The sequence below is a fragment of the Seriola aureovittata genome, chromosome 14 (genome assembly GCF_021018895.1).
Source record: "Seriola aureovittata isolate HTS-2021-v1 ecotype China chromosome 14, ASM2101889v1, whole genome shotgun sequence".
Taxonomy (NCBI): domain Eukaryota; kingdom Metazoa; phylum Chordata; class Actinopteri; order Carangiformes; family Carangidae; genus Seriola; species Seriola aureovittata.
In genome coordinates, this window is record NC_079377.1 from 13,966,546 (window position 1) to 13,991,055 (window position 24,510).

Here is a 24,510-nt window from a genome sequence, read left to right on the forward strand (position 1 = left end):
ATACCAATTCACGATCCCGCCTCTTATTCCAAGGAAAACGTTTTGATTGGTCACAATTTCCTTGCCGTCAAGGCGAAGCAGCTGCAACAACGAAGTGAAAGTGAACCAATAACTGGACGATAACATTTGGAGTGATATGTGGTCTGGAAGGGAATACTTGCATATAAAAATAAATATATAATTATGTAATGCATCTAACTCAGAAGTGTTACACAAAGAGGGGCATGCTTGTAAGTTGTATCTCTTTGTTTTAATGGAAATAGCACTGCTAGCTTGATCAGGTTGAATTACGTTTGTGCTATCTACAATAATGAAAGCTAATAGCTAACGTTTTGATTATTAGCCAATCAAAGCTAAGTTAGCTCAAGATGACTTGTTCTTTGACCTGCAAGACGTGTTCGCATCAAGGATGTAAGCTAAACAAATCCCTCGTATAAATGATTTCGTCACTATTAGCCAAGTTATAATTTCATACCGTGAGGTATTATCAGAAGTAACCTCTAAGGCTGGTTGTTTAGCTAGCTCATTGTAGGTTTGTGAAAACTGAATGTGCTGACTGCCAAGCGTGTGTTTGTTTGAGCAATATGAATCTGAAATCGAAGGCAAGAGGCTGAAATGAAAGCTGAAACCAGTCTGCCCGAGAGCCCTTGACTGCGGTTCGCCCCGGCGAGATGCCCACTGGCCAGCGTCATGAGCCGAACAAGTGTTCCAAACAAAGTCCGAAAACACAGGTTCAAGTTTCACGGGCCGTCCTTACCAAAACTCTGAGTGCAGGCTCACCGAAGACCAGACATAAACAAAACTTGATATTTGGCTCTATGTGACGTCCAGAGACTCCAGAAAGAGGACAATGTGTAGCGATAGCACAACTTAGTGAGCATGTACAAAATGATCTAAAATGTCGGAGCTTTTCAATGTCTGAGTGATTTTCTTTCTCAAGCAGCTATCGTTGGTTCATCTTGTCTGACCTGTTAAAGATGGATGACACGATGGATTCTCAAAGAAGGTAAGCCAGTGTGTGCTCAAGCTTTTTTTTTTTTTTTTTACAAGTAAAAATCATCTATATTAGATAAACTTGTTTACCAGAAAGGGTACAAAGTGCACTCTGGGAAAAGGACATATAATGATCTTTGTTCTCTTTCTGTTCTGCTGCAGTGTGACTGCTGAAGTCAAGCCAGATGGTGTAAAGAATGATGTTCCACAAACAAAATTACCAGATGGAAAAGATGAACTCTTTTGTGGACCACAAAAATATGACACTGCAAAAGACTCTGTACCAACAGAGAACACACAAGATGACATAGCATCTCAGAATTCAATGGACTGTGGGTCTGCAGGTGGACTGGATGAATCTGGCCTTGCTGGCAGCAGAAGTAACACAGCTCAGACACACTGCTCTAATGGACAGAAATCTAAGAGGCCCAGTTCACCTGGTCCCCACCCTGTTAAAACAACCTGTGTTGGTGCACACTCTCAAAATCCCAAACTCACCCTCTGTCTTAGTATTAGTCCCATGAAGGGTGGAAGTACACCCAGTGATGTGGAGATGCTGAGTCCTGACAGTCCCATCTGTAAAACCATGCTCATCAACAATTCTGCAGACAAGGATCATGGTGGCAGTGCTTGTGCAGACGACTCTGGCTTTGCAAAGGCTCAGGTAGTGGAATCTCAGCAGTTTGTCAACGACTCTGACTCTGGAAGTTCGGCCAAAGAAAGAGCCCATCTGGTTGCCATGGGGACTGAGGATGCTGAGGTAGCAGAGTGCAGTGGCTCATCTAATATGAGCCAGGACTTACTTAGAAGCCAGACAGGTGCAATTTTTGAAAGGTAATTGTGAAGGTTTTCACTTCTCTTTACCACTTTTTGTCTTTTTCGATAACTGAATCATTCTTCCTGTTGTTTTCTAACTCCACTATGCGCACAGTGTCCATCAGTGACAGTGTGGTAGACTGACATGTTCTGTCCTTTTTTTCTGCACAGTATTTCATTTGCATTGCATAACACAGACAAAGGATGGCTGGGGACACCCATAGATGAGCTGAACAGAATGCCCCAGTGTGCCCCCCCTCTGTCACACCTGAAAGTAGTGCCTAACCACACTGTCGCAGTCAGGGTGAGTCAACAGGGACTGTTTATTTGTGGGTGTTTGTGGTATGTGTGTGGTGAATACTGCAGTATAAAAAGACTGTAAATTCTGGTTCGACTGGGCATTGTGTGACAGGACCACTCTTGGTGTTTTTAATAAGAGAAAGTAAGATAGGGAAAAGTGGCAGAGGGAGTGTAAAGAAGTTGTTGTGTAAATAAAGACACTGGGGAATGAAGAAGAGGGATGTAGTTCTGGGCAGGGTGAAGTCATCCTCCATGATCCCCTCAGGGCCTCTTGTCAGTAAAGCTCCAATCAGACTCTGTCCTCCACTACTAGTCCCACAGGAACACTGTCAGTGCTGGTGTGTAGCTATTACTTTCTCTAACCATCAACAGCCACTGACACCCAAGCTAGACTGTGCCCATCACCCCCTGCATCACAAAAATGATGATGAGATTCTTAATTACTATTTTAATAAAATCATACCTTCTACAAACAGGACAACTTTAATTTGTTTAGTCATCCAGCAAAGGAACATATCACTTGTAGTAAAACAAGAGTCAAGGTTGTTAAATTGCAGCAGACATCATTTTAATAAGCAAAGAGAAAATGGTTCAATAGTTCAGTCAACCACTACTGCTAAAGCAAACAAGAGTAATCTGTAAAGGCATTTAGTTTCCCCTCCCATTTCTTTTCCCTGTTACAGACAGATCTCCTCAGAGAGGGAGACGTCCCTGTCCCATACCCCACCAAGTTCAAAGATGCGTGGGATGATATGTCAGTGAAGATGCCCTGCTCTGAGAAGAACCTGTTTCCTATGGAGACTGAGGTAAACTAGTTGTAGCTGCATCATGACCTTTCATCAGACTGTGCTGATGTGATATAACAAGGTTAATTATTGTAGGAACGTTGTAGTAAAAGCAATATATTAAATGTTGTGTCATGTAGGATGGAGGTGGTGTCCAAAGTCGGTGGGACCTAATCCGCACTGCCTTGCGGGGAGGGTTCAAAAGTTCTCTGGATGTGAGGGTGAGACATCTTTGCTCAACATACTCTATGTCCACACTTAGATAAACCTAAGAGGTGTTTTACATGTGAAAATAACTTCCATGCAGAGTCTTAAAGTTTTCAGTCCCCAATACCTTGTCAAACTGCTAATTCTCTTCTTCTCCCTCTTCTCTATGTTAGCAAACAATAAAATTGTACATTACCTATAAATTATAGCAACACAGAGCTTAACTTGTCTTTAGCCATTGTAATTAAATTGGAATGTGCCTTTCAACCAGTAGTTGGCTTATTTGGCCAGCATGTCTATGATTCTGGAGATTTACTGCTCATACATTATTCCAATTAGACTCTAACAGCAGTTTCAATCGCACAAGACTAATTCCACAAACAGCCACATGGTGGCAGAATTTGCATCAATTACAGCTGGTTATGTTATGCATTGAAAGAAGACTTTAACTCTCATTCATTTTTGTGCATTAAAAATGCCATTAATTTGCAGCCATACCGTTTTTTATGCATTTAAAATTAGTTTTCTATGAATAACTCGTAATTCTCCTCTTCAGGATGCAATATTGAGATACAACACAACCCATGCTAAGAAATGGGACTTCACTGCCCTGAATCTTCTTTGCACAGAGGTAAGCTGTCCAAAACTTAAACTTGGACTTGTATACAAGATAAAGCAGGAAAATCAAAATGATTTCCCTAAAGCACACTGACCACACTTTGGCATTTGTCTTTGCTGAACATGGAGCATAAAATTTGAATCCAATTCTTTGGGTGGGAAACCTCATTTAAAGAAACACAATAATTTTATTTTTATTATGATTTTTGAATTTGCTGTATAACCTTAAGAAAACACAAATAAACATGCATAGCATAAACATAAACAAATCATAAATAAACGCATCATCAGTGAAATCCAGCCAGTTGTGTGCGTAACAGTTCTGAAAGTCAGCTTTCCCTTGTAGAGGCTGGCAGTGTTTGTTTAACTCAACATAATTAACTATGTATTTAAAATGTACCTTAAAGGAGAATGAAGTTAGTTATAGTGAGGGGAGTCTGCTCTCGTCTGTTTGGCTGCAAGCCCATCAGCGTGCGTCGTCCCCTCCCATTACCTGGGAGTCTCACAGGAGCAAATATGCATCATACAGTTAGGACAGATGAGCACAGAGCATGACGGCAGCAGCTGCTGCAGGTGAACCTGGGGATTGTCTTTCTTTCTGCCTCCTTTTTCCTTTCTTTTAACACTCCTTATCTTCTCCCCAGACAGTAAGAGGCTGTAATAAATGCAATAAATGTAAAATCAGTAAAACTGTTTCATAAATTAAACCAGTTTTATACATGTAGGATGTCTAAATAGTAATTTCTTCACCATAAATTCCCTCCTGAAATGTTGTAGCTAAAGTATGAGTAGACACTGACAGTGTATTTCCTTGGAATTTAGTCTCCAGATTCTGACTCTGTTAACACCAAAAGTGGACAAAAAAAGAAAAAGAAGTCTTTGAATAGATAGCAAATCGAATTCAGCTTAAAGTGTAATTAGGTTATATACATTTAGTAAAGTATATGGTTTATTGTCAAATTCTTTCTTAGTAAGTTGATATCTTGGTTAGAGCCGTTAGAAACGAGATCATTATCCTAATAGACTTTTTACAATTAAGTGAGAGCATTTCATACTTATTACAGCCCAGTCAGATTGATATTTGAACCTGATGTCCATCCCTTCTCATCTAAGATTACTCAGCTAAATTCAGTCCATTCCAAAATGATCTTTTTTTTCCCCTCCTCTCTGAAATAATTTCTCAGAGTAGCCTAATGCAGAGAGCTCGGCAGATCAATATCCGCCTGAGCCTTTTTATAGCTTTATCCAGTTTAATTAAAAAAGACCCATTAAATCTGTAAGGATGCTAAGCGAGGCCAACAAGAAAGTTGCCCTTCCAGGAATCTATTGCGTCAGCAGCTCCAACTGTCCATTCACCGTCCTGAGCTACATTATTCCCCCCTTATTTCATCATGTCTTTCTGGCTGATGTGTTTAGCAAGAGAGGGTGATGCTCACAGAGTAAGGGCAACTCAAGGTTTGAATGCCTGAAAGTTGTTAATGGAACCTAGCAACTACGTTTTTTCTATGTTTATTATATATAATATGTGCAGTCAGTGGCACATGGGAGTAGATGCTTTCGTACAGATACAGAATACCTACTGGTTGCCACTATTTTCTGTCATTTTAATGCCTATCTGTTGATGGATGCAGTATGAGGGAGCATTCGCAAACACTCACACCAGCAGCAATGATTAACAGCTGCCATTCCACAGCAGACAAGCATCATCCAATGTAATATATCTTTGACACACAGACTAATGTAGTGAAGAATCACATGGACAGAGTTTTCAGCCTTTCACTGCTGCAGTTTCTTTTGTGTTTGAATCCTAACTGTTGCACTCCTTTGCCAAGAACACCTAATTAAATCTGGAGCAACATTTGTGCAGCACTGGGGTAATTGTCAAGAGGTACATTGCCCCTGGGCCAGTGATTGACACTCCGCTCAACGTGTAATAGCCATATGGGGGAAAAAAAGGGTTATCCAAATTAGGGCTTGTCTGTAAATTGTCTTAGTATTTTTCCCCTGCCAAATGAAACTGTCACTGTGTCATTTCCCGATGAATGTCTGAGGGCTTAGCAGGAAAACAGTCCAGGAGTAAGTACAGCTGATGTTCCAGTAGTACATGAACATTCAGCAGCGAGACAACAATATAGTGTCTCCCTTTCACTTTGGTGCTTTGTCGCTTGTTTTGCCTCTATCTCTCCCTCTTGCATGGTGATTTTAAAAAGTAGTAAAATGTGACAATTTGCTCAGAAGACCTCTAAATAAAAAACAACTTCCAACGAAGATGATCTTAGTTTGAGCTGCCAGGAAATGAAAATAACTTGTAAAGACCAGACTGAATGGAGGATCAGAGTGTAATCGATCATTAGCCTATGCAGCAGTTAATCTGGACTGTCCTGCTGGAGCTGTCTGTCATATGTATTGATGTGAAAGGTAGAGTTTGTGTGCGCAGCCCAACCCGTGTGTTACTGCCGCGGCCGGCCGCTGTGGCTGTGCAAAGGCTGGCGGATCATCTTTCTACCCTCATCCTGCTGCATCACCAACCACCATCTATTAGTCCCACAGGAGCGCTTTATGATGTCTGCCAGCTCATTACTTCTGACAGCATTTAGTCAGACCTGCTCTGCAGCCATATAAATGCCCCTGGCCAAATCACCCACCAAAGACTTCCTGTTGAAAATCAAGCGAACCCTGCCACTCTCTCCACAATTGCTCGTTTGCATTTACTCCAGAAGGTCCATTTAATCAACGCGAGCTCCCCCTGCTTACCTTGATAGAATAAGGCAAGTGATTGATGACAGTGACATTCGAAGCCAATACACTCATAAGTGATTGCGTTGTAAATCTGGGTCTATGATGGAATAACTGGGTGTTTATTTTAGAGGGAATTGCAGATGGATGCTGAGGTAAGCTATAGGCTGAAGTATGGATGCCTCGGTCGTGGCGGGCTTGCTCTTAGATTGATGGTAGTTTCCTCTGAAACAGGTTCTGTGTAGTGAGGAGCTCTGCAGCATTTCTGTTTCCTCTTTCACTGCTGAAGTGTTGGGATTATTGATATCTAGGGAGTGGGAGTTCTCCCTATAACAACAATAAACCTCTGTTGCCTTCACTGACACTGACTTTTCTTGTTGGATATGAGAGAGCTGTCCTTAGATATTGGTGACTGGCACTGGGTTATGACCTCAGACTCACTTGCTCCTCATGTACTTCCTGTCTCGTTGTATTAAAAAGACAATGATAAAACCTGAAAGAAATTATAAAGCAATTAAAGGTGAAGAAGAAATTGTGTTTTGAGCTTTCCCTTTTCTTTTTATTTCCAGTTGAAACAGGACTGTTAAAATATATGATTGTTCAAAAATGGTGGTATTAGTAACTTTATAGTATTTACATAACTCTATCTACAAAATTAGCTATCACTGAACCCACTGAATGTAAAAAACAAACAAAAAAAAATGAAATGTGTTAAATGGATTTTGTGATGTAAACGATTAATTAACAAGATAACATTGATAAAAAATCATTTTTCATGTTTGTTACTTTAATATTTTTGTGGAATTGACCTTTTACTTCACATTTTGGTTGGAAAAATTAATGGTTTTACAAACCAGTATGTCTCTTCAGATCCCATCAGTCACTCTGACTGCCGGCTCTGAGTTACTGCCTGCCTAACTAGGCAGTCAGCTCCACAGAGATATCCCATTTAACAATAGTTCTGCTTGTGTGTCTCTTTTTTCCCCCTCCTCTCCAGTGTCTTGAGCATTGTGAGGCACAACACCTGTTTGAGGTCATTTTACCTGACATGGTCGACCTGGCACTCAGAGCTCCCTGTCTCTGCACGATGGTAAGTGCAATTTCCTATTTTTTAATCTGTACACAGTGTGTGTTTAAGGGATTTGCCGGAGTTTTGTGAGTAAACTGAAAGGTGGACTGTTGCATTATAGTTGGTAGTGGTTTTAAAAAGTTCTATGGTACATCTGGAGAATGATGTAAGTGTTTGCAGTCAGCGGGGATGGGAGGCAAAGAGTTATATGGTAGATGTTGTACAGGATCAGCTCATGAGTTACAACTGGTAGATAATGAATGCCTCTTTTTGGTTCACATCAAGAACTACTTCATTAGAAAAGAGGACTGAAAGAGGAGAGGTCTGTCTCATGTCCTGTCATCCAGACGATGTGTTATGCTTGTGCACTTGAGAAAAAAAATCCTCCTACTTTTTGCATTCAGTGCTCCACTAAGCTGGAACTAGTTATGAATTTTAAAATTCAGTCTATTCCTTTGGACTTTCACACCAGCCATTCCTCCTGATATTCTGAGCAGTATAATTTTGGGAACCCGGGTTTGATATCACCCTCATCGAACCTCAGAGGCCCTCCCTTTTATTCATATTAAATGGAACTGATCCATGTCAGAGCTTTTAAATGTCATCCCCATTTATCTTCATTTTTGTTCTCACTCATCAACTATAGCAACGCAAGAATTTCAAGATTGGTATTTTTGTAATTCGCTTATCCATTTCAGAGTCTAGAGTTTGATTTAATAAAGTTAATTCAGCTCCCTCTATGGGCAGAACAGGAAAATCCCTTTAGTTGTTATTGGAGACGGAAACCACAGGCGGAAGATAAAGAATCTTCAGTTTTAACTAAAGAAGCGGATTTCTGGCACAGATTTCACCTCAGAATCATTTGTAGAAGTTGGATAATAAAGCTTTCTGACTCTCCGCTTTGTTTTTTGCAGTATTAAGCATCAAGGCTAATGTTTATGTGTGTGTTATTAGAGCTGGTATTGATCTGCTAACTGGGCAGCCTTGGGAGGCTCTTTAGCTCTAATCAGAGAAGATAGATGAGCCTCGTGTGTCTGACTGAACGAACCTAGGGGAGAACAAGAAAACCAGAACCTTAATTACTACCACCCATTTACCTAATGGAACTCTGCTCGTCTCTACTGCGTGCTAGATTGCTAAACTAATTATCTACCCCCATTAGCCCACAGACCTATAGAATCGCACCCACGTAACCTTGTGTGTTTCTTCAGCATCTGTCCTTGTGTCTCTACATTTTCCATTCTGATTCCCTGTCCATCAGATTTTGTCTCTTTGCTTTGACTCCACACTTTTGTTCAGTGTTTTGATTGTGATCTCAGTCTCTTTTTTTTTTCCTGATTTCTCTGTTTTTCTAGCCAATTCCCCTGCTGAAGTGCAGGGCGAACCATTCACTGACTCTGTCTCAGGAGCAAATAGCCTGTCTTCTGGCCAACGCCTTCTTCTGCACATTCCCCCGCCGCAACTCCCGCAAGTCAGAGTACTGCAATTACCCCGAGATCAACTTCTACAGGTAAAAAGCACACAGTCACTTGCAGAAAACTGGAGAGACACAAAAATCGTGATCAGTAGCCCACGAGAGTAATTGAGTGAGCTGTGATTGTTAGTATTTTATTTACAAAATGAGATTTGCCCCTTGAGTCCTTCGCTGAGTCCTTTTGGAAGCCATTACTTTAAGCAGGAATAGATCTCAGCAGACTCAGATATCGATCCTGAGTTACCCTCATTGGTCTATACGCTTCAAGAAGAAGCTTACTATGCTGTCGGACAGGAACATGATTGTACTCACTGGCGTCATTACACTTTTTTCTATCCCTCAATGACTGTGGTACCTGTTGACCAGGTTTTATTGGAATAAAAACAGGATCAGATTTTCTCACAATTTTTTCAGTAGTGTGCTTTCCAGTAATTGGGCATCATACATATTCAAAGATGTGTATTTTTGTCATGATTAAGCACAGTTGTCTATTACAATCTGCTGGAGTGGCTCTGTTTGTAGTGACCCTACCATTCAGAGGAAAGTAAACTGATTTCCATAAGGGGGCACTACTGCCTTGAAAACCCCTAATAGATGATTTCTAGGTTTTTACTCTAGCCTCTACTACTTTAGTGAGCGTCCAGTAAGTCAAATACGGCATTCAAGTTTATTTTTTTTTACCTGCATGCAATTGGTTTGGATCTGGCTGTCAGAAAGAGGGACAGCTTGTGGTGTCTCATTTGTCTTTTGTCAAAGATCATATTTATGTGGGTTTTTTTTTTTTTTTTTTTTATAGTTGTGCTATTAGAGTGTGTGCTGTAACTGCCCCTGTCACCTTATAGGCTTGAGAATTGGACTGTGGGCAGAGAATCTCTTTGCGCTCCATGTTTCTGTTATGTTTTGTGTGTGGGTGGGACATTCAGAGTAGGAGTGTTAAATTGGTGTTCTCTGGTTCTACCTACTCAGAACCAGTGGTCTGATAAGAAAGCCTCAGAGGGCTAATTGAAACAAATAGTTTTGAGTGTTTTAGAGCGCACACCTGTCTTATCCCTCTCTGGTCTCATAATCTTGAGGTGTCACTATACTTGAAAAGGAGGGAAGTGATGCATGAATGTGGTGTGGCCTATGCCTGAGAAAGAGTGATGGCTGTTACACTGTTGTATCTGAAGAACACAACCTCTGCTCTGCTGGTGCAATGTGTTCAGACAGCAGCAGAAGGTGACAGAGTATTTGCACTGAGGTTTTCTGTTCTCACGTTTTTCTGGATTATGTCTTTTGTTAATGAGGTTCAGCTTGTTTTCTGCTGGAAAAAGACCTTATTGTTGTCATTTGTCTTGTTTTGTTAGTTCTACTCGAGACACTTGATAAGACAACTTTCAGCAGAATGTCGAATCTGGTGGGAATTTTTTTTGGACACTAACATCTTCCTGTATTTTTGCCATAGCTGATGAAGGATAGAAAGTTGAGATGTTGTTTATGGGTGAAGTGGGGTTGGAGTTATGAGATTTTGGTACCAGGTCTATTACTGTACTTCTGGACTGTAGGCACCTGTGTATACACTAGGCATAAGTCCTGTACTTCTCATTAGTGATATGTGTAATAACTTCCGGTGTTGTTGCCTGGCATACTGGAGATGTCGGTTTGGTAGTACCTTATTATGATAGTACTCTTTGCACAACAAGAAGGCTAGGTTTAGCAGTGTATAATTTTGCTATTCCCTGCAATCTGCATGGGCCCTAACTGCGGTCCTATTCAGAGTCTAATTAGCCATCTGCTCTTCCTTGGGGGTTGAGCAGTATTATTTTATGAATCCCTGTGACAGTCATATTGATTATCTGTGATTTGGTCCATATTCCCTCCTATAACTCCCTCATTTTATCTGAACCATAATCGTACTCTCACAATCAGTCATCTGTGTGCACGATATCTGCCTCCACATCAGACCCCAGTAGCAGGCTAAGGGAAGACGCCTATGTAATAATGTAAGCATCGATTCCAGTTGCAGGGCTGGCTGTTTCAGACTCATGCCAGCACTTGGTAGAAGGCACTTGGGCCAGCCTTAACTATCAGCATGTCTGCCTGCAGCAAAATACAGGAAGGAGCAAGAGGAAGAAAAAAAAAGTCGTGGTGTTTCTGAGAGGATGAGACAAGACAAGACAACCAGTGCAGTCTAAAATGGGCCCTGGATCGTTACTGCCCCCCCCCCCCCCCCCCCCCTAATTGCAAGAGTGTCCGTCACTTTGCTTATCGGCCACAGTAGCGCTCTGTCTTGGACGAGCAGAGCAGCAAGCAATCTGCTGATTGCTGTTTTGGCAGAACTGTCAAGATTTGTCCTCTGTTAAGTGATAGATAGATTCGAGGGGGAGGAAAGGAGGCAGGAGACTTGTCTCTTTAGCTTGTGTTCTCTCTCTGTTTGAGAAGAAAATGACATAGGAAACCTGCTTAACAATTTAGTCAGCAATAAAAGCTCATTACTAAGAAATAAATCCTCTTTTTTTGTTTGTGCACGGAGTGACCGGGCGATGGCCTTTCTCATTTAGAAGAAAATAGCCTAACTGGTAATAGTGAAACTGTCAGAAACCATGTCTCCTGGTGCACTTTATATAGTAGGCAAGGTTACATGTGACTATCCTTGAAAATGAAAACTGCTACAATATATTTTGTAACTAAATCTTTCTTAATTATTTGCTCCTCTGTCTTCAGCATGTATGATTTTTGGCTAGACTGGAAATCTCACCCTCATCCTCTAGATTATTGCTGAACTGTGATTAGTCATCAGCTTAGGTTGCTTTTAATGGAGGGAGAGTACCAGTATGGGGCGATTTAAGCTGTCCATCTAAGGCTCTCTCTCGTTCTCTCTCTCTCTCTCTCCTCCCTCCCTCCACTCTAGTTTTTATGGTAACTCTGAAGAACTGAAACAGGGCCTCAGGCAATGCCATTGTATGAAGGATGGAGGTAGATTGGAGAGACATCGTCCCAGTTTGAAAGCTGAACCTCCCTCATGACATGCTGTAGCATGGTTGTGCAGTGAGCTATAGATAAGGACTCTGAGTGAAACATTAATACCTCTCATCTGCTAAAATGTAACACATAGTTTTATTTGATACCAGAAAACCTTTATTTCCAGTCAAATTAGTTTTCTATAGTCAGAGACTCTAAAGACAAAACCTCATTTGTGAACTCAAATTTCCATTTGCTTTTTGTTTCAGGTTATTTGAAGGTTCTTCGCCAAGAAAAATTGAGAAATTGAAAACTCTGCTGTGTTACTTCAGGAGAGTTACACAGAACAGTAAGCATTGAAAAATGTCCCACATGATGTTGCAGCAATGTTTCTCTTTAATGCTTTAAATGTTTTTCAGTTGATTATAATTTTTTTATTCTGTTTTTTTTTTTAATCTTTTTTCAAGAGCCCAAGGGACTTGTGACGTTCACCAGACAAACACTGAACCCTCCTTCAAACTGGGAAAGGTTATATTCTCTATTCTACTACATTATGAATTTAATGATTTAATGACCTGGATTTAAAATAGAATAAATTAGGATTTTTGTAATAACCCACACACAGTAATCCATTTTAAAGCTGATTTCTTCTCCAAAAGCTGCCAAATATTAAATGACACTATGTTTAGGGTCATTAAATATTCTTTTCATGTGCTAACAATCTAAATTTAGTTAAATTGTATCAAAAATACACGGAAATGTCGAATGTACAACTTCATTGAACAAATCTGACTTGATTTTGTGTTCTCTCAGTGAACCAAACATTAACAACATCAACACAGTGTCTTTTCTTTCTTTGATGCTGCTGAGAGACCTTGCTAGAAGGATAAAATAATGGCCACATTGTGCTTTGGGACGGCTTTTTAGCAGGCGGGATTATGTGACTGAATAGTGACAAATACAGACGAATTGTTGTGGAAAGACCTGAGGCTGAAGTGGCACTTTATATTCCATCATGACAGCAGTTAAAAGCTTACCATTATGTCGACATTGGGGATGTCTTCACAGCAGAGATTGCCCTGATAAAACTCTGAATCACAGTGAAACTCTTTGGGATGATAAACTGTTCACACATGCTTCACAAATAGTCCACATCCGACTTCACAAAGCTTTGCTAAACCCACCAGAAAAGAGTTTCCTGGTTCCTTTATGTTCATTCATGCCCACTCGTTCAAAAAACAATTCATTTAGGACACTTGATTTTTTTTTTTTTTTTTTACACACTTTGCTGAATATCCTGTTTTAGAAACTGTGTACAAGGGGAATCTTCCCACAGTAGAATACCTGTCTGGAGTACTGCTTTGCTGGAATGAATAACTGAAAGTTTTTCGATCTTTCTTTTGCCAAGCTGTCAGACTCAGCTGACACGCCTACATATCACTTGTGAGGGGACAATTGAAGATGATGGATACGGGATGCTGCAGGTAGGAATAATATTTTACACTTTTGCATCTAATACCAGCCTGGCATTAGATGCAAAAGTTCTTCAATTAGACACATTGGTTACTTAACCGGGCATAAATGAACCCACTGTAAAAGCCTTCTTTCTCAGTGTCTACATTGTTGGTTGGAGTGTCAGATTTGATGGACCGTGCCTGTTTTGCACTCGTTGGTGTGGTCAAACCTGACAAACTGACCATCACTGTGCCTTCCCTCTAGCTTTCAAAAGCAAAGAGACTTGTCTGAGTAGTTGTCCAGTACCTTCAGCTCGATCAGTTGTATGATTTTTTTTCGCATATCTGAAGGTTATTGGTTCTCTATCTGTCTGCATTGATTCACCCCATCTCCTCACTCCCCGCAGTGTTCCAGGGCGGTTGGTGCATTTTTTTTTTTTTCCTACTTGACAGCTGATGTATACACATGAGTAGCTAAGAGGGGCAAGGGGCCAGGAGAGGACCCTAGGGTGGGGGATGAGGGAGGATGTGGTGTATGGAGAAAAAGATGAAAAGGGTGAGCCATCTCACAGCGGTGACCCAGTGGGCCAGGACTCCTGCAGGGGGATTGATAGCTACCTCACCAGGCTGGGCACTGGCTGTGTGTTGAGTTTGGATAGGGCAGAGTGGGCTGTCATTCTGTCAGGAGGTGAGATTTAAGGGTGAAGGGGGGTGAGGTTAAGGGTGAAACGGTGAAGGAGGTGTGGAGTTGAGGGACTGGTTAGAAAACATACGCATGCACATACAAACACACTCACTGTCACACAGATTGACGTAGCTGTGGGCCAGTGAGCAGAACCCTCACCCCTGACAGGCTGTTTAAATAGCAGCATTGTGATTGAATGGGCTCTCCTCTTATTCACGCCACAAAAACAAGGAGTGGGCTTACGTGGCATGAAGCTCCAGTATCACATTAAAATATTTCAACCACTATCTCAGTCCATTTTATTAATGTTACATTCAGCGAGCACAGAGTCTGCAGCCATGCTAGCAGTGAGGCTGTACTGGGCTGATGGGAATGTTTTTCGTTTTTTAGATATTTAGTCATAAACCAAAGAATTGGATTTGATGATGGTGTTAGACGAAAAGTCCATGGATCACCAACGTGATTACAGTTTATCCTGGTGGGGGGCATGAATGTGTGTACCCAATTTTGTCGCAATCCATCTGATAGTTGTTAAAACATTTCAGTCAAACACATGGCATCGTCATGGTACTTGTCGTTATCATGGCACGTTTTTCACAGTATAAGTGAAAACTTTGGCAAACTTTGGTGAAAACAAGTCCCAAAGTTTAAGACTTAAAACCAACATCTATCCGAGTATGGCTCTCATTAGAGACAAAGTTCCCCCCACAGGTTCATGACTTTGTTGTCATTGCTTCCTTCCCAATGTCAGATTAAAGAATGACAAATACTGAGGATAATTAAAGTACCCACTCCTTGTTTAAAAAGACAATTGTGATGTATCCTCTATCCCTGTGGATTAAACACTGAACAGTGAAGCCTCGCAGGGAATGCCAGTAGACCCTTTTCTCTCTTGCATATAGAAATAGAGGAGCTTACATTCAAGCAGATTTTGCATTAATACAAACTCCCCATTAATTGTAGATTTTATTGGCATTTAACCATCTCTTTAGATTTCATGTGTGTTGTTTTTCTACAATTTCCTGATCTGATTATTTCCAAGCAGGAAGCAGTGTTATGATCCTTCGACATTTATCTGTATTAAATGACCACAGTGGGTGACAGATAATAAGAAGACACTAATAGACTCATTTGTTCAACTAATTGGAGTGACAGTAGCTAAACATCACAGTTCTTCTCAAGTGCACTGAATAGACAGGACAAAGGGCAATATATTAACATCGTTTTGTTTTGTTGTGTATATGTGGTCTAGCCAGTCACATTATAGCTTGCACAAATTCAGTTTGTCAAATGTGTCTCATTCCATTTTGACAATTCAAGAAAGTTTGAGAGTGAGGATGAAAGCTGGTGAAAGGATAACTGTGGGAACTGTGCCATCTTGATTAACTCTTCCATTGGTTTTCTTTTATCTCACTAGGTGGACTTTGCAAATAGGTTTGTAGGTGGAGGAGTAACAGGACATGGACTGGTCCAGGAAGAAATCAGGTTCCTCATCAACCCTGAACTCATTGTCTCTCGTCTCTTCACTGAAGCTTTGGAGTACAATGAATGCCTCATCATCACAGGTACTCACTGTCAGGATTGTGTGGCATTAATTACTGTACCATAAACAGAGTTTTACTCAGTTTTATATATATGCTCTGTGTCTCAAATGTACTTCTTTGAATTGACACAATTTGTTCCTTCATCCCTTACTGTCGTCATCTAGAGACTGAAAGATGTGGTAGAAGAGAAATGTGTTATCCACAGAAGAGAAACATTAGAAAACATAAACATAGAAAAATTTAGTAGAGTACAATAAATGTATATATTAAGCTATATAAAATAAATAAGCAAACAACAATATGGACATATCAAGGTAAGTCAAGAATTAAAAATGATTCAGAGTTCAATTAAATAAAAATCCTTTTACAAGACAGACAGCAGTTTCAATAGTACCTAAAGCAATAACAAGTTTTGAACAGTTACACATTTTTGTTGTTCAGGCTCTGTGTCTCAGCAGATTCAACTTGAAATAACATAATAGAAAGTACTATAAAGTGCCAAGTATCAGCTGGTTTACATCAACATAGAAAGAACTATATGGGAGATATAGCTCTTTTAACACAGGGCTCAAATTTTAGGGGTTCAAAAGTAACTGGAGTGAGACACGTGATATAAAACAATTCATTGGAGTCAGTGACTGCCTACCATGTGCTTAAGAAACAATTAGTGGCCACGTGTCTAACCCCTGCAATTAACAGGGCTATGTCTCCCACACAGTTCTTTATTAATTTATGTAAACCCACTCAAATTAAAGCTGAGACTTGCACTTTAATGTCGTGTCCATTGTTTTATTTCAAAGTGGATGTGCTGAAGCACAGAGCCTGAAGAACCAAAAATGTGTAACTGCCCAAATACTTGTGCTCTATTCTATAAGTTGGTTCCCTTTTTTCAAAAATGTGTGGTTCGCAGGACCAGACGATTTCCTCCAATTATCTTTGTATCACAATGCCAAGCCTCCTCAGGAAAGATTATTGCCGTGGTATTCTCCCAGTAAATACAGCAAACTGCACCTGTACCCTTTGGGTTGGTCAAGGGGTGTGAGTGAGCCTAAAGGCCAGTTGATATATATTCCCACCCCCTGGAGGTGCTGGAGGACGTGATTAGGCAGACAGAATCTGCGCTGCCTTGTTCATCCTTCCACCACTGCATCTAGAACATACGTGAACAGTAGGAAATGGATGGATGGATGATCATTTGTCGGTTTGTTTCTGTTCTTGGCTCTGAATTTCCCATAACACGCCTCTTTGTGTCTCCCACACGTGCATTCACACACACTGTAAAGTCCTCATAGAGGAAGTAGATATTAGGACAGGTTATTTATAGTTTTTCACCCATTTGAGACTCTGTTTGACAAGGTGCTTATTTGTCCACAAGGTGCAGGGAATGGAGCCACTGTAGAGCAAACAGTGTACAGTTGCTGCCCTGCTATATCTCTTTGATTATTAGCATCTTGTGGATGAGTAGTTAGAGAAAACCGATGTATTTTGGTCATATAAGACCGACAGAGAGGGTATCTAGCTCTAGTCATGTTGTCCCCTATTTTGCATACACTGTATTTATGGTTATATATGGTATATGTACTGTGTATGTATATATATATATGGGGCTGCCACACTGAGAATACTTTGTATGCAGTGCCACTTCATGCCACCTTTATTCCTTGATGTTGCTTGGTATTTTGTACTTTCCTTTTCCTTCTATAGAAACCACACACATCTATGTAACAGAGAGCAAACTGGTCTTTTTTCGTCTCTTGAGTTATTTTCTGTTGTTCATTGAGCCCTGTGTGTTTATTGGGCTCCATTCATTTTTTCCCCCCCGTCTTTCCATTTGGTTCGAAGGTAAATCCATTGCATTGATTCACTTGGGACTTCCCAGTTATCCTTCATTTCTCCCCAGCAGAATTGCTCTATTTTTCAACCTCCAACTCACTCTGCTTCGGTCAACCTGTCTAAGTGTTCTGCCCTCTCACTCGCCCCTCACCTCCTCCTCCTCTGACCATTTTCCTGCCTCTCAGCTGAACCTCGTTCACCGCTGGTCATAATAAAAAACATACAGAGATTAAGATCATTGAGGCATGTACATAATATTGATTCAAATTTACCTTCATTATTTTGGTGTGTCATCGTAATGCATTGCCCCCTTCCCACATTTTGAAATGGCCTTATTTGATGAATGACTCAACTGACTTGTACCCACATCGTATTTATTTTGATGCCACTTTATCTAGTTAGCAGAGCAAAACAAATATTTAACATCCACTCGTCCTGTTTTGGTGTTGGTATTTCACTGCGACATAAAATACGCCTTTAGATTTGCCTGTGATGAATCAACATCATCCTGTTTGATAAATCCATCATTTTGACATGAAGACATAATTTAGCTGTATACAAACAGAAACTCAAATATAAATGGTGTTCTCAAACGTCTGCACTTAGATAGATTCTGTCTGTGCAGTCTCCTTTGAACTTGAAGACACAAGGGGTTTGTGTGGTCTGATGGGTACTCTTGGCACAATCTGCATCAAAAACATTCCATTGCTTGTTGCTTGTAGGCTGGTTGTGAAGAGCAGAGTGGTAAAAGGACACACAAACGTGCAGTTAGAGCCCCACACCCATACTGGTAATACCACCAAGCAAACACAATCAACGTAAAAATTGACTCCTGTCTTGTTTAGTACTTTCCTCTCAGTAAGCTAGGCGTTGTCTGCTTTCTATGGCGCCATGGTGTCTTCTGTGAAAATCCCATCTCTTGCAAGTCACCTTCAGTGGTTAGTCACTGTCCCCCTCCCTGACTCCCATAATTCTGCCTCCCTCCCTCCCTCCCTCTTTCCCTCCTCCTCCTCTCCACTTAACTTTATTACATTTTGGACAGAAAGGAATTTATAGCCCAACTAAGGTCATTGCTCCACTAATGGAATGGGCTAGTTACGGCATAGATTCATTAAAACCTTCAGAATATTCCTTGCACGCATGCAGTGTTTCCTCTTTAAGTCTAGCCTCTGTTTCAAGATTCTTTTTATCTGTCTCCGTCACTGTCTTTGTTTTTCTTGTCAGTCTAGTTAATCATATTTCCTTCTGTTTAGAGGTGTCTTCACATGGGGCTTCCAGTTTTGTGCATAGGCGTTTTCCAGATCGGAAGGTAGAGGTCCGCGATGTAATCTAGTGATGGAGACCTGTATGCCAGGAAGCTGTCATGTGCGGTTGCCAGAACAAATAGGATCAAGGTGAAGGAGGAGGAGGACAGAGATCTGTTGATGGGAAAAACTGATAGGGGTATCCTGTTGTTTGACGTTAGGAGTCGCTACTGTTGTAGAAAGAACTGGCTGGACTTCCAATGGCGCAAGATGTTTTATAAAAAATGGTCTTCTTGTTCTCTTTGCCAAGGCTTTACGTAGAAGCATCATTCTTTTCCCCAGTTGTTCTGCCATCTTTGGTTTATGTCATGCCATCATATACAGGCCATTAGCTTGAGTCTTGCTTTGACATAGAAAGGAATTAAAAAAAAAAATCATTGTCATTCCTGCTTAGAATTCAAGTTTGTTTTGCAGTTGCAGTATTGGTTGACTGTACATGCTTGAAATCAAATCAATAAAGTACTGCTCTTACTTTCTTATAAGTACTCTACAGAAAGACATTTTAAAATACCCCTATGCTTTTCTGGCTAATGTGAACTTAACTACAAATCTCCCCCACTCTGCTAGTTGCACACTTAACTCCAGTACACACAGTAGAACCTCAGAGGCTATGTTAATTGCATGTTTAACTCCTGCTCTTCATTGAAGTGCTGTGTATCCACCTCTTACCTAATGCATGTATGGAGCCTTTAATAGGCATCATTTTTAGAATTGAATGCAGCTGTATTTGTAATAATGAATGATGAAACCTTTCCAACTCTGACTCTGTGCACATACCAGTGGAATTTATAAAAACGCCACTGTCTTGGTAACAGAGGTGTCACTTATTGAATGATGCAAGCATTTTGCAAATGTGGCCAAGGTTAGCTTTTTCTCTTCTAACCATTTCTTCTTATTATGGCTGAAAGCTTTTCATTTCAAACCCCAAAGCGGATTACTTATTAAATCAATGGCCTTTATTTATGACAATCCAATACAAGCTGATACTGTGTACTCGCATGGGGAGCATAGAAAGCACTAAATTTGATTTAAGAAACAAGGCGCTGAAACAGATTTAGGCCTACTGTGTGCTCTGACTGCTGAATACTGTGTAATGTCATGTTTTTTTCTTGACTTTCTTTCTCGTTCTGCAGGCACTGAACAGTACAGTAAATATTCTGGTTATGCTGAGAGTTACAAATGGAAGGAGAGCTACAAGGATGAAACTCCGAGGTATCTTGTTTTGATATTTTAAACCAAAAGACTTTAATTCAGTCAGAAAAAGTTGGGGGACCTTTATCAGTCCCACCCCTCTTATTGCTTCTCTCTCGTTTCCAGGGATGACTGGCAGAGACGATGTACAGAGATCGTCGCCATTGATGCTCTTAAATACAGGCACTTCTTAGAGCAGTTTCTCCCTGAGAAGATGTCCAGAGAACTCAACAAGGTGAGCGAGAGAGAGATATCCCTGTCTGTGTTTGCATAGTGATTGGGGAAATATAGTTAGCTTACATTCAGTATTACACATTCTCCAAGCAACATACCTATTTCAAAAGACATTATTGTCAGTAGTTGATAAGATAACGCTGGACATGACAGATATTATGTTGCTTTTGACTTAAAGCTCATGGTTGAACTTTGACACATTGTCAGATATCACCTGCAAAGATGTTAATTAAAGGCTCTGTGATCTGTAACACCATTGAATTTAGCTCAGGGCTACTCACAGAGCTATTAATGGTAGTGGTACTGTCTTTAACTACAGTTTTTTCTGCTGAGAAATTGGGCAAAAATATTCTGTACCTGTATGAAGTGTTGTATTGCTTATGGTTTAGCCTGAGGCTAAACTTTACTGAAACATCGTTACTTATGTAGATCTCACATATTCTTTATTTTATTTTATTTTTTTAAAGTATTTTTTTGGGGCTTTTTTATGCCTTTATTTGATAGCACAGTAGAGAGAGACAGGAAATGGGGAGGCAGAGAGAGGGGGAATGACATGCAGCAAAGGCCGTCCGATGTCAGACTCGAACCGGGGCTAACTGCAGCGAGGACTGTAGCCTCTAGACCACTACGCCGCATGACGCCCCATCTCACATATTCTTTATTTCATTTTAAATTCTGATATATAATCCAAAGAGATTTTATTTATTTATTTATATATATATATATATATATATATATATATATATATATATATATATATATGAGAAAAAAGTTTCTCTTGTCTTTTTCCTCCCCACCTTCACTTCCTCCTACTCCCTGTGCATTCATCTCAGGCGTACTGTGGATTCTTCCGAAATAACGCCAACAACAAGCACCTCTCTGCAGTAGCCACAGGCAACTGGGGTTGTGGAGCTTTTGGTGGAGACACGCGGCTCAAAGGTATCATTGAATTAAAAGCATGCACTTACGAAGAAATCAACTGTTTTTTATTCGTGAGAGTTGTTATGGTGAAACCGCACTGCAGATGCATCATATTGTTTATATGAAGTTTTCAATTGTGGATTCTCAAGCAGCAGCTAAATATCATTCGCTCAGACAGGATCATCCATTCAGCTGCACTACTCCCAACTGTCGAAGCCCCCGCTGACGGACACTCAGCATTCATGCAGTATGGACTGTACGGCACAGTCACTGATGCTGGTCTCTGTCAAACCCCTCTGGTCAATTAGGAGCTCTCCCAGGGTGTGTCACTCAACCGTTCCTTCCCTCCCTTTATTGATCAGCTGACACACATTTATGTTTTCCATTAAAAGGGCGATTGATTACAGGGAAGGGACACCATAAATCCAGGCTGATGCAGGTCTCTGCGGGCTTACACAACATCACTCTTCATAAGCAGGAGCCCCTTACTGTCCCCTCGAGTACGCCACACCGCAGATTTTTTGGCCAGTTGTATTTCTAGTCAATTTCTTGACACATTTTCATTAGCTTTTAATTTAGTTCATACTTATCATACAATGTGTTACTAAACGAGCATCTGCTGTGTTATGCCTGGATTCATGAAGGCTGTGCTGTGTTAAAGTCACGTCTATACACTGTACGATGAATGCAGATGTTTAAACACTGATATGTTCATGTACAGTTTCATGTAGATCTCTAAGTGTTAATTTCCTCTACAGCTTGCTATGAATAGATCCATTGGACTCGACAAAGTCCCTGAGGATGATATTAGCTTCCGGGGACCCCCGCCCATTAGCCCTGGAATTAGCATAGCCGGTATTTTTAGAAGGCAATAACTGTATTTTACATTAAAGTCCCGGAGCTGACTTGAGATGTGGTAATTACATAAGTCTAACTGTTATGTTGTTATAAAGATTACAGGCCTTTTGCAAATGATGGTTTGTTTTGTGTGTTCATTAATCTGAAATCAATATCCATTCTGTTAAATATTTAAAAGTCTTAAGACCTAATTTGCAAGGGCCAAAAGATTGAGTGCAGTTGATGAGGCTGTGCTACCAGTGGTGGATTATTTACTCTTCTGATACAAATTGCCCCTGTCAGTCGTGTTCTTTTCTGCCAGAAGCCGCACCTCATCTGGTTTATTGACCAATCAGTTAGTTATTTTCAGTGGTCAATTACACATTTATGATTTCTCTGAGGCTGAAGGATACTTATGACACTAATGCTGTGTATTGTCGTTGCCTGTATTTCCCTTCAGCTTTCTCCTTCTCTCTTTTTCAGCGCTGATTCAGTTGATGGCTGCAGCAGAGGCCGGAAGAGACGTGGCTTACTTCACATTTGGAGATGCTCAGCTTATGAGAGATGTTCATGAAATGCACACTTTCCTCACCGAGAGACGAGTCACCGTTGGTAAGGCTTGTTCACAAAACTAAATATGTTAAGTATTTTTGTTGTAGTAGCTGCAGTCACACAGATATCGCTATTTCCTCAACCCTGCCCCTGTTGAGCCTTTTACAGTAGATTACATAATGAACAGGAATGGTGATGATATCAGCCACTGTTGAGATTGTGGGGCTCTTGAGGCTCGTGCAGTTATCCGTGTTGGCGTCATTATAGGGACAGTACACATAAATAAAAGAACGCAGTCCATCTGTATGTTAAGTTATTCCACCTTATGGGCCATCTCCGCTCCTCAGCCCATCCATTCAGCCTCCGCTGCAAAGTGGATTACTGCCTGAACTGACCCCAGCCTCTCCCCTCCCCCTCTTTTCATTTTTCTTCCGCTGACATTTATTGAAGCCTTTCAGAGAAATTCCCCTCTAGCCATCCATTTCCTAAAGTGGAGCTACAGAGAAAAAGCTCACGGCTTGTGTGTGTGTATGTGCGCTTGATTTATAAATGAGCCCAAACACACTTTGGTATTTTTTAGTGTTTTTTTTTCTCTTACAGTTTTGGTCTCTCTTGCTCGTTCTTTCACTCTTCACCCATTTTTCCTTTTTGTCTACTCCTCTTAAATCCTGTTTTATCTCCCTCGTTGTTTCTTCCTTCTCTTGACGCCTGAACCATCCTCTCCCTCTGTCCCTCATGCTCTCTCTATCCTCCCCCTCTCTCCAACACCCTCCCAGGGCGGTTGTACAGTCTTTTGAACCAGTACTCGAGTGTGGTGTGTAAGAATTGCCGCACGACGCGACCTGAAATCAGTCTCTACAGTTTCATCTACGAGAGGGTCTCTTCCCCTGCAACCGGCGACGCCGCGGACTCCGCCAAGGATTCTGGGATGTTGCCTGTAACATCGGACTTCCATTAACACGGGGAGAGCTCCAACTCAACCTCCCTTCCCCTGTCTCTTTGTGTAATAGAGACTCCAGGTTCAAAAATGTGCTCTCAGTCTTGTGCTTACAATCACTTATTTCTCTCACACATACACTCCCTTTAAGTTTGTGACCCCCCCAACACACAAACTACCAAAACACAGTTTTGCCTTTCTCGCTGGTGGTATTATAGGAGCCTTGTAGTCCGCCACCAAATGTGGTGAAATGTTTCAGAGACTTATAGCAATAGTAAATCCTGGTTGCTGTTAGGCCTTTTCTTTACACTAAATGTGATGTGGAATTCTTTTGTTTTTACATACTAATTACAAATATGGCCAAATAGTCATTATATGCATGGTTGGACACTTTTCACTACTGATAATCCAGGATTCCTGGTTATCTTATATTGTGTTTGCTACCTTTTTTTTTTTTTGGATGAGTTGTCTTCTCTGTTTACCATACCCAGGCTGTGGTGAGGTTCCTGAATGCAGAGAGATGATGAGATGCCATACTGTAGTCTATGCATGGGTAACATTTATTTATCGAATATTCTACAAATATATGCTGCTCTTTTATATCCTCTTAGGATGCGGAACTTCAACACACATATTGTCCTTAAGGCTTATGTTAATACGAGTGAAAAATGATCAATGAAATTGACACTTGTATGAGAATCATTTCAGATGAAACAGATATTTATGGTCATCGTCATCTTAGACCATTGATTCTATCATTTTCACACATGTTCAGTGTTAAGCACAGTACTGATACTGTATTTACAAATAAATGGGGGAGCAGATAAAGAAAGAATTGCACGCAAAATATTATTTTTGTTAATGTTTTTACTCAACATTTACTTTGGGGATGTGGTTATGGGTTTTTTTAATTATTTGCTGTATTTCCTGATTGATGGTGTGGGTTTTATTTAATGATAGATTCATAAAGGCTGTAAATGTATTGCATAGTACTGTACTTTAGGTTTTTAGGTTGTACTCTTTTTATTATAATTTCTTAATTAAAGTATATCCTGTTAACATTGTATTTCTCAGTTAACA

At 40.6% G+C, this 24,510-nt stretch overlaps 1 protein-coding gene across 2 annotated transcripts; it reads left to right on the forward strand.

Annotated features, from left to right (window-relative positions):
* The first annotated feature begins 37 nt into the window (after positions 1-37).
* parga (poly (ADP-ribose) glycohydrolase a) lies at positions 38-24,496 on the forward strand. Of its 2 annotated transcripts, none has more exons than XM_056396114.1 (18): positions 38-230; positions 941-1,006; positions 1,156-1,827; positions 1,981-2,113; positions 2,793-2,915; positions 3,035-3,115; positions 3,658-3,732; positions 7,453-7,545; positions 8,880-9,034; positions 12,208-12,287; positions 12,406-12,466; positions 13,347-13,422; positions 15,495-15,642; positions 19,892-19,970; positions 20,076-20,184; positions 21,017-21,122; positions 22,425-22,553; positions 23,270-24,496. In XM_056396114.1, the coding sequence occupies exons 2-18, from the start codon at positions 978-980 to the stop codon at positions 23,449-23,451; spliced, it is 2,331 nt and encodes a 776-aa protein (XP_056252089.1). In that variant the 5' UTR covers positions 38-230; positions 941-977; the 3' UTR covers positions 23,452-24,496. The 2 variants fall into 2 exon arrangements, with proteins under 2 accessions (XP_056252089.1, XP_056252088.1); XM_056396113.1 differs by having other exon boundaries at positions 944-1,006.
* The last annotated feature ends 14 nt before the right edge of the window (positions 24,497-24,510 follow it).

Coding starts and splice junctions, on each gene's coding strand:
- parga (XM_056396114.1), top strand. CDS start 978: ATGGATGACACGATGGATTCTCAAAGAAG. Junction 1,828..1,980: donor ACAGGTGCAATTTTTGAAAG/GTAATTGTGAAG, acceptor TTTTCTGCACAG/TATTTCATTTGCATTGCATA. Junction 2,916..3,034: donor TGTTTCCTATGGAGACTGAG/GTAAACTAGTTG, acceptor TGTGTCATGTAG/GATGGAGGTGGTGTCCAAAG.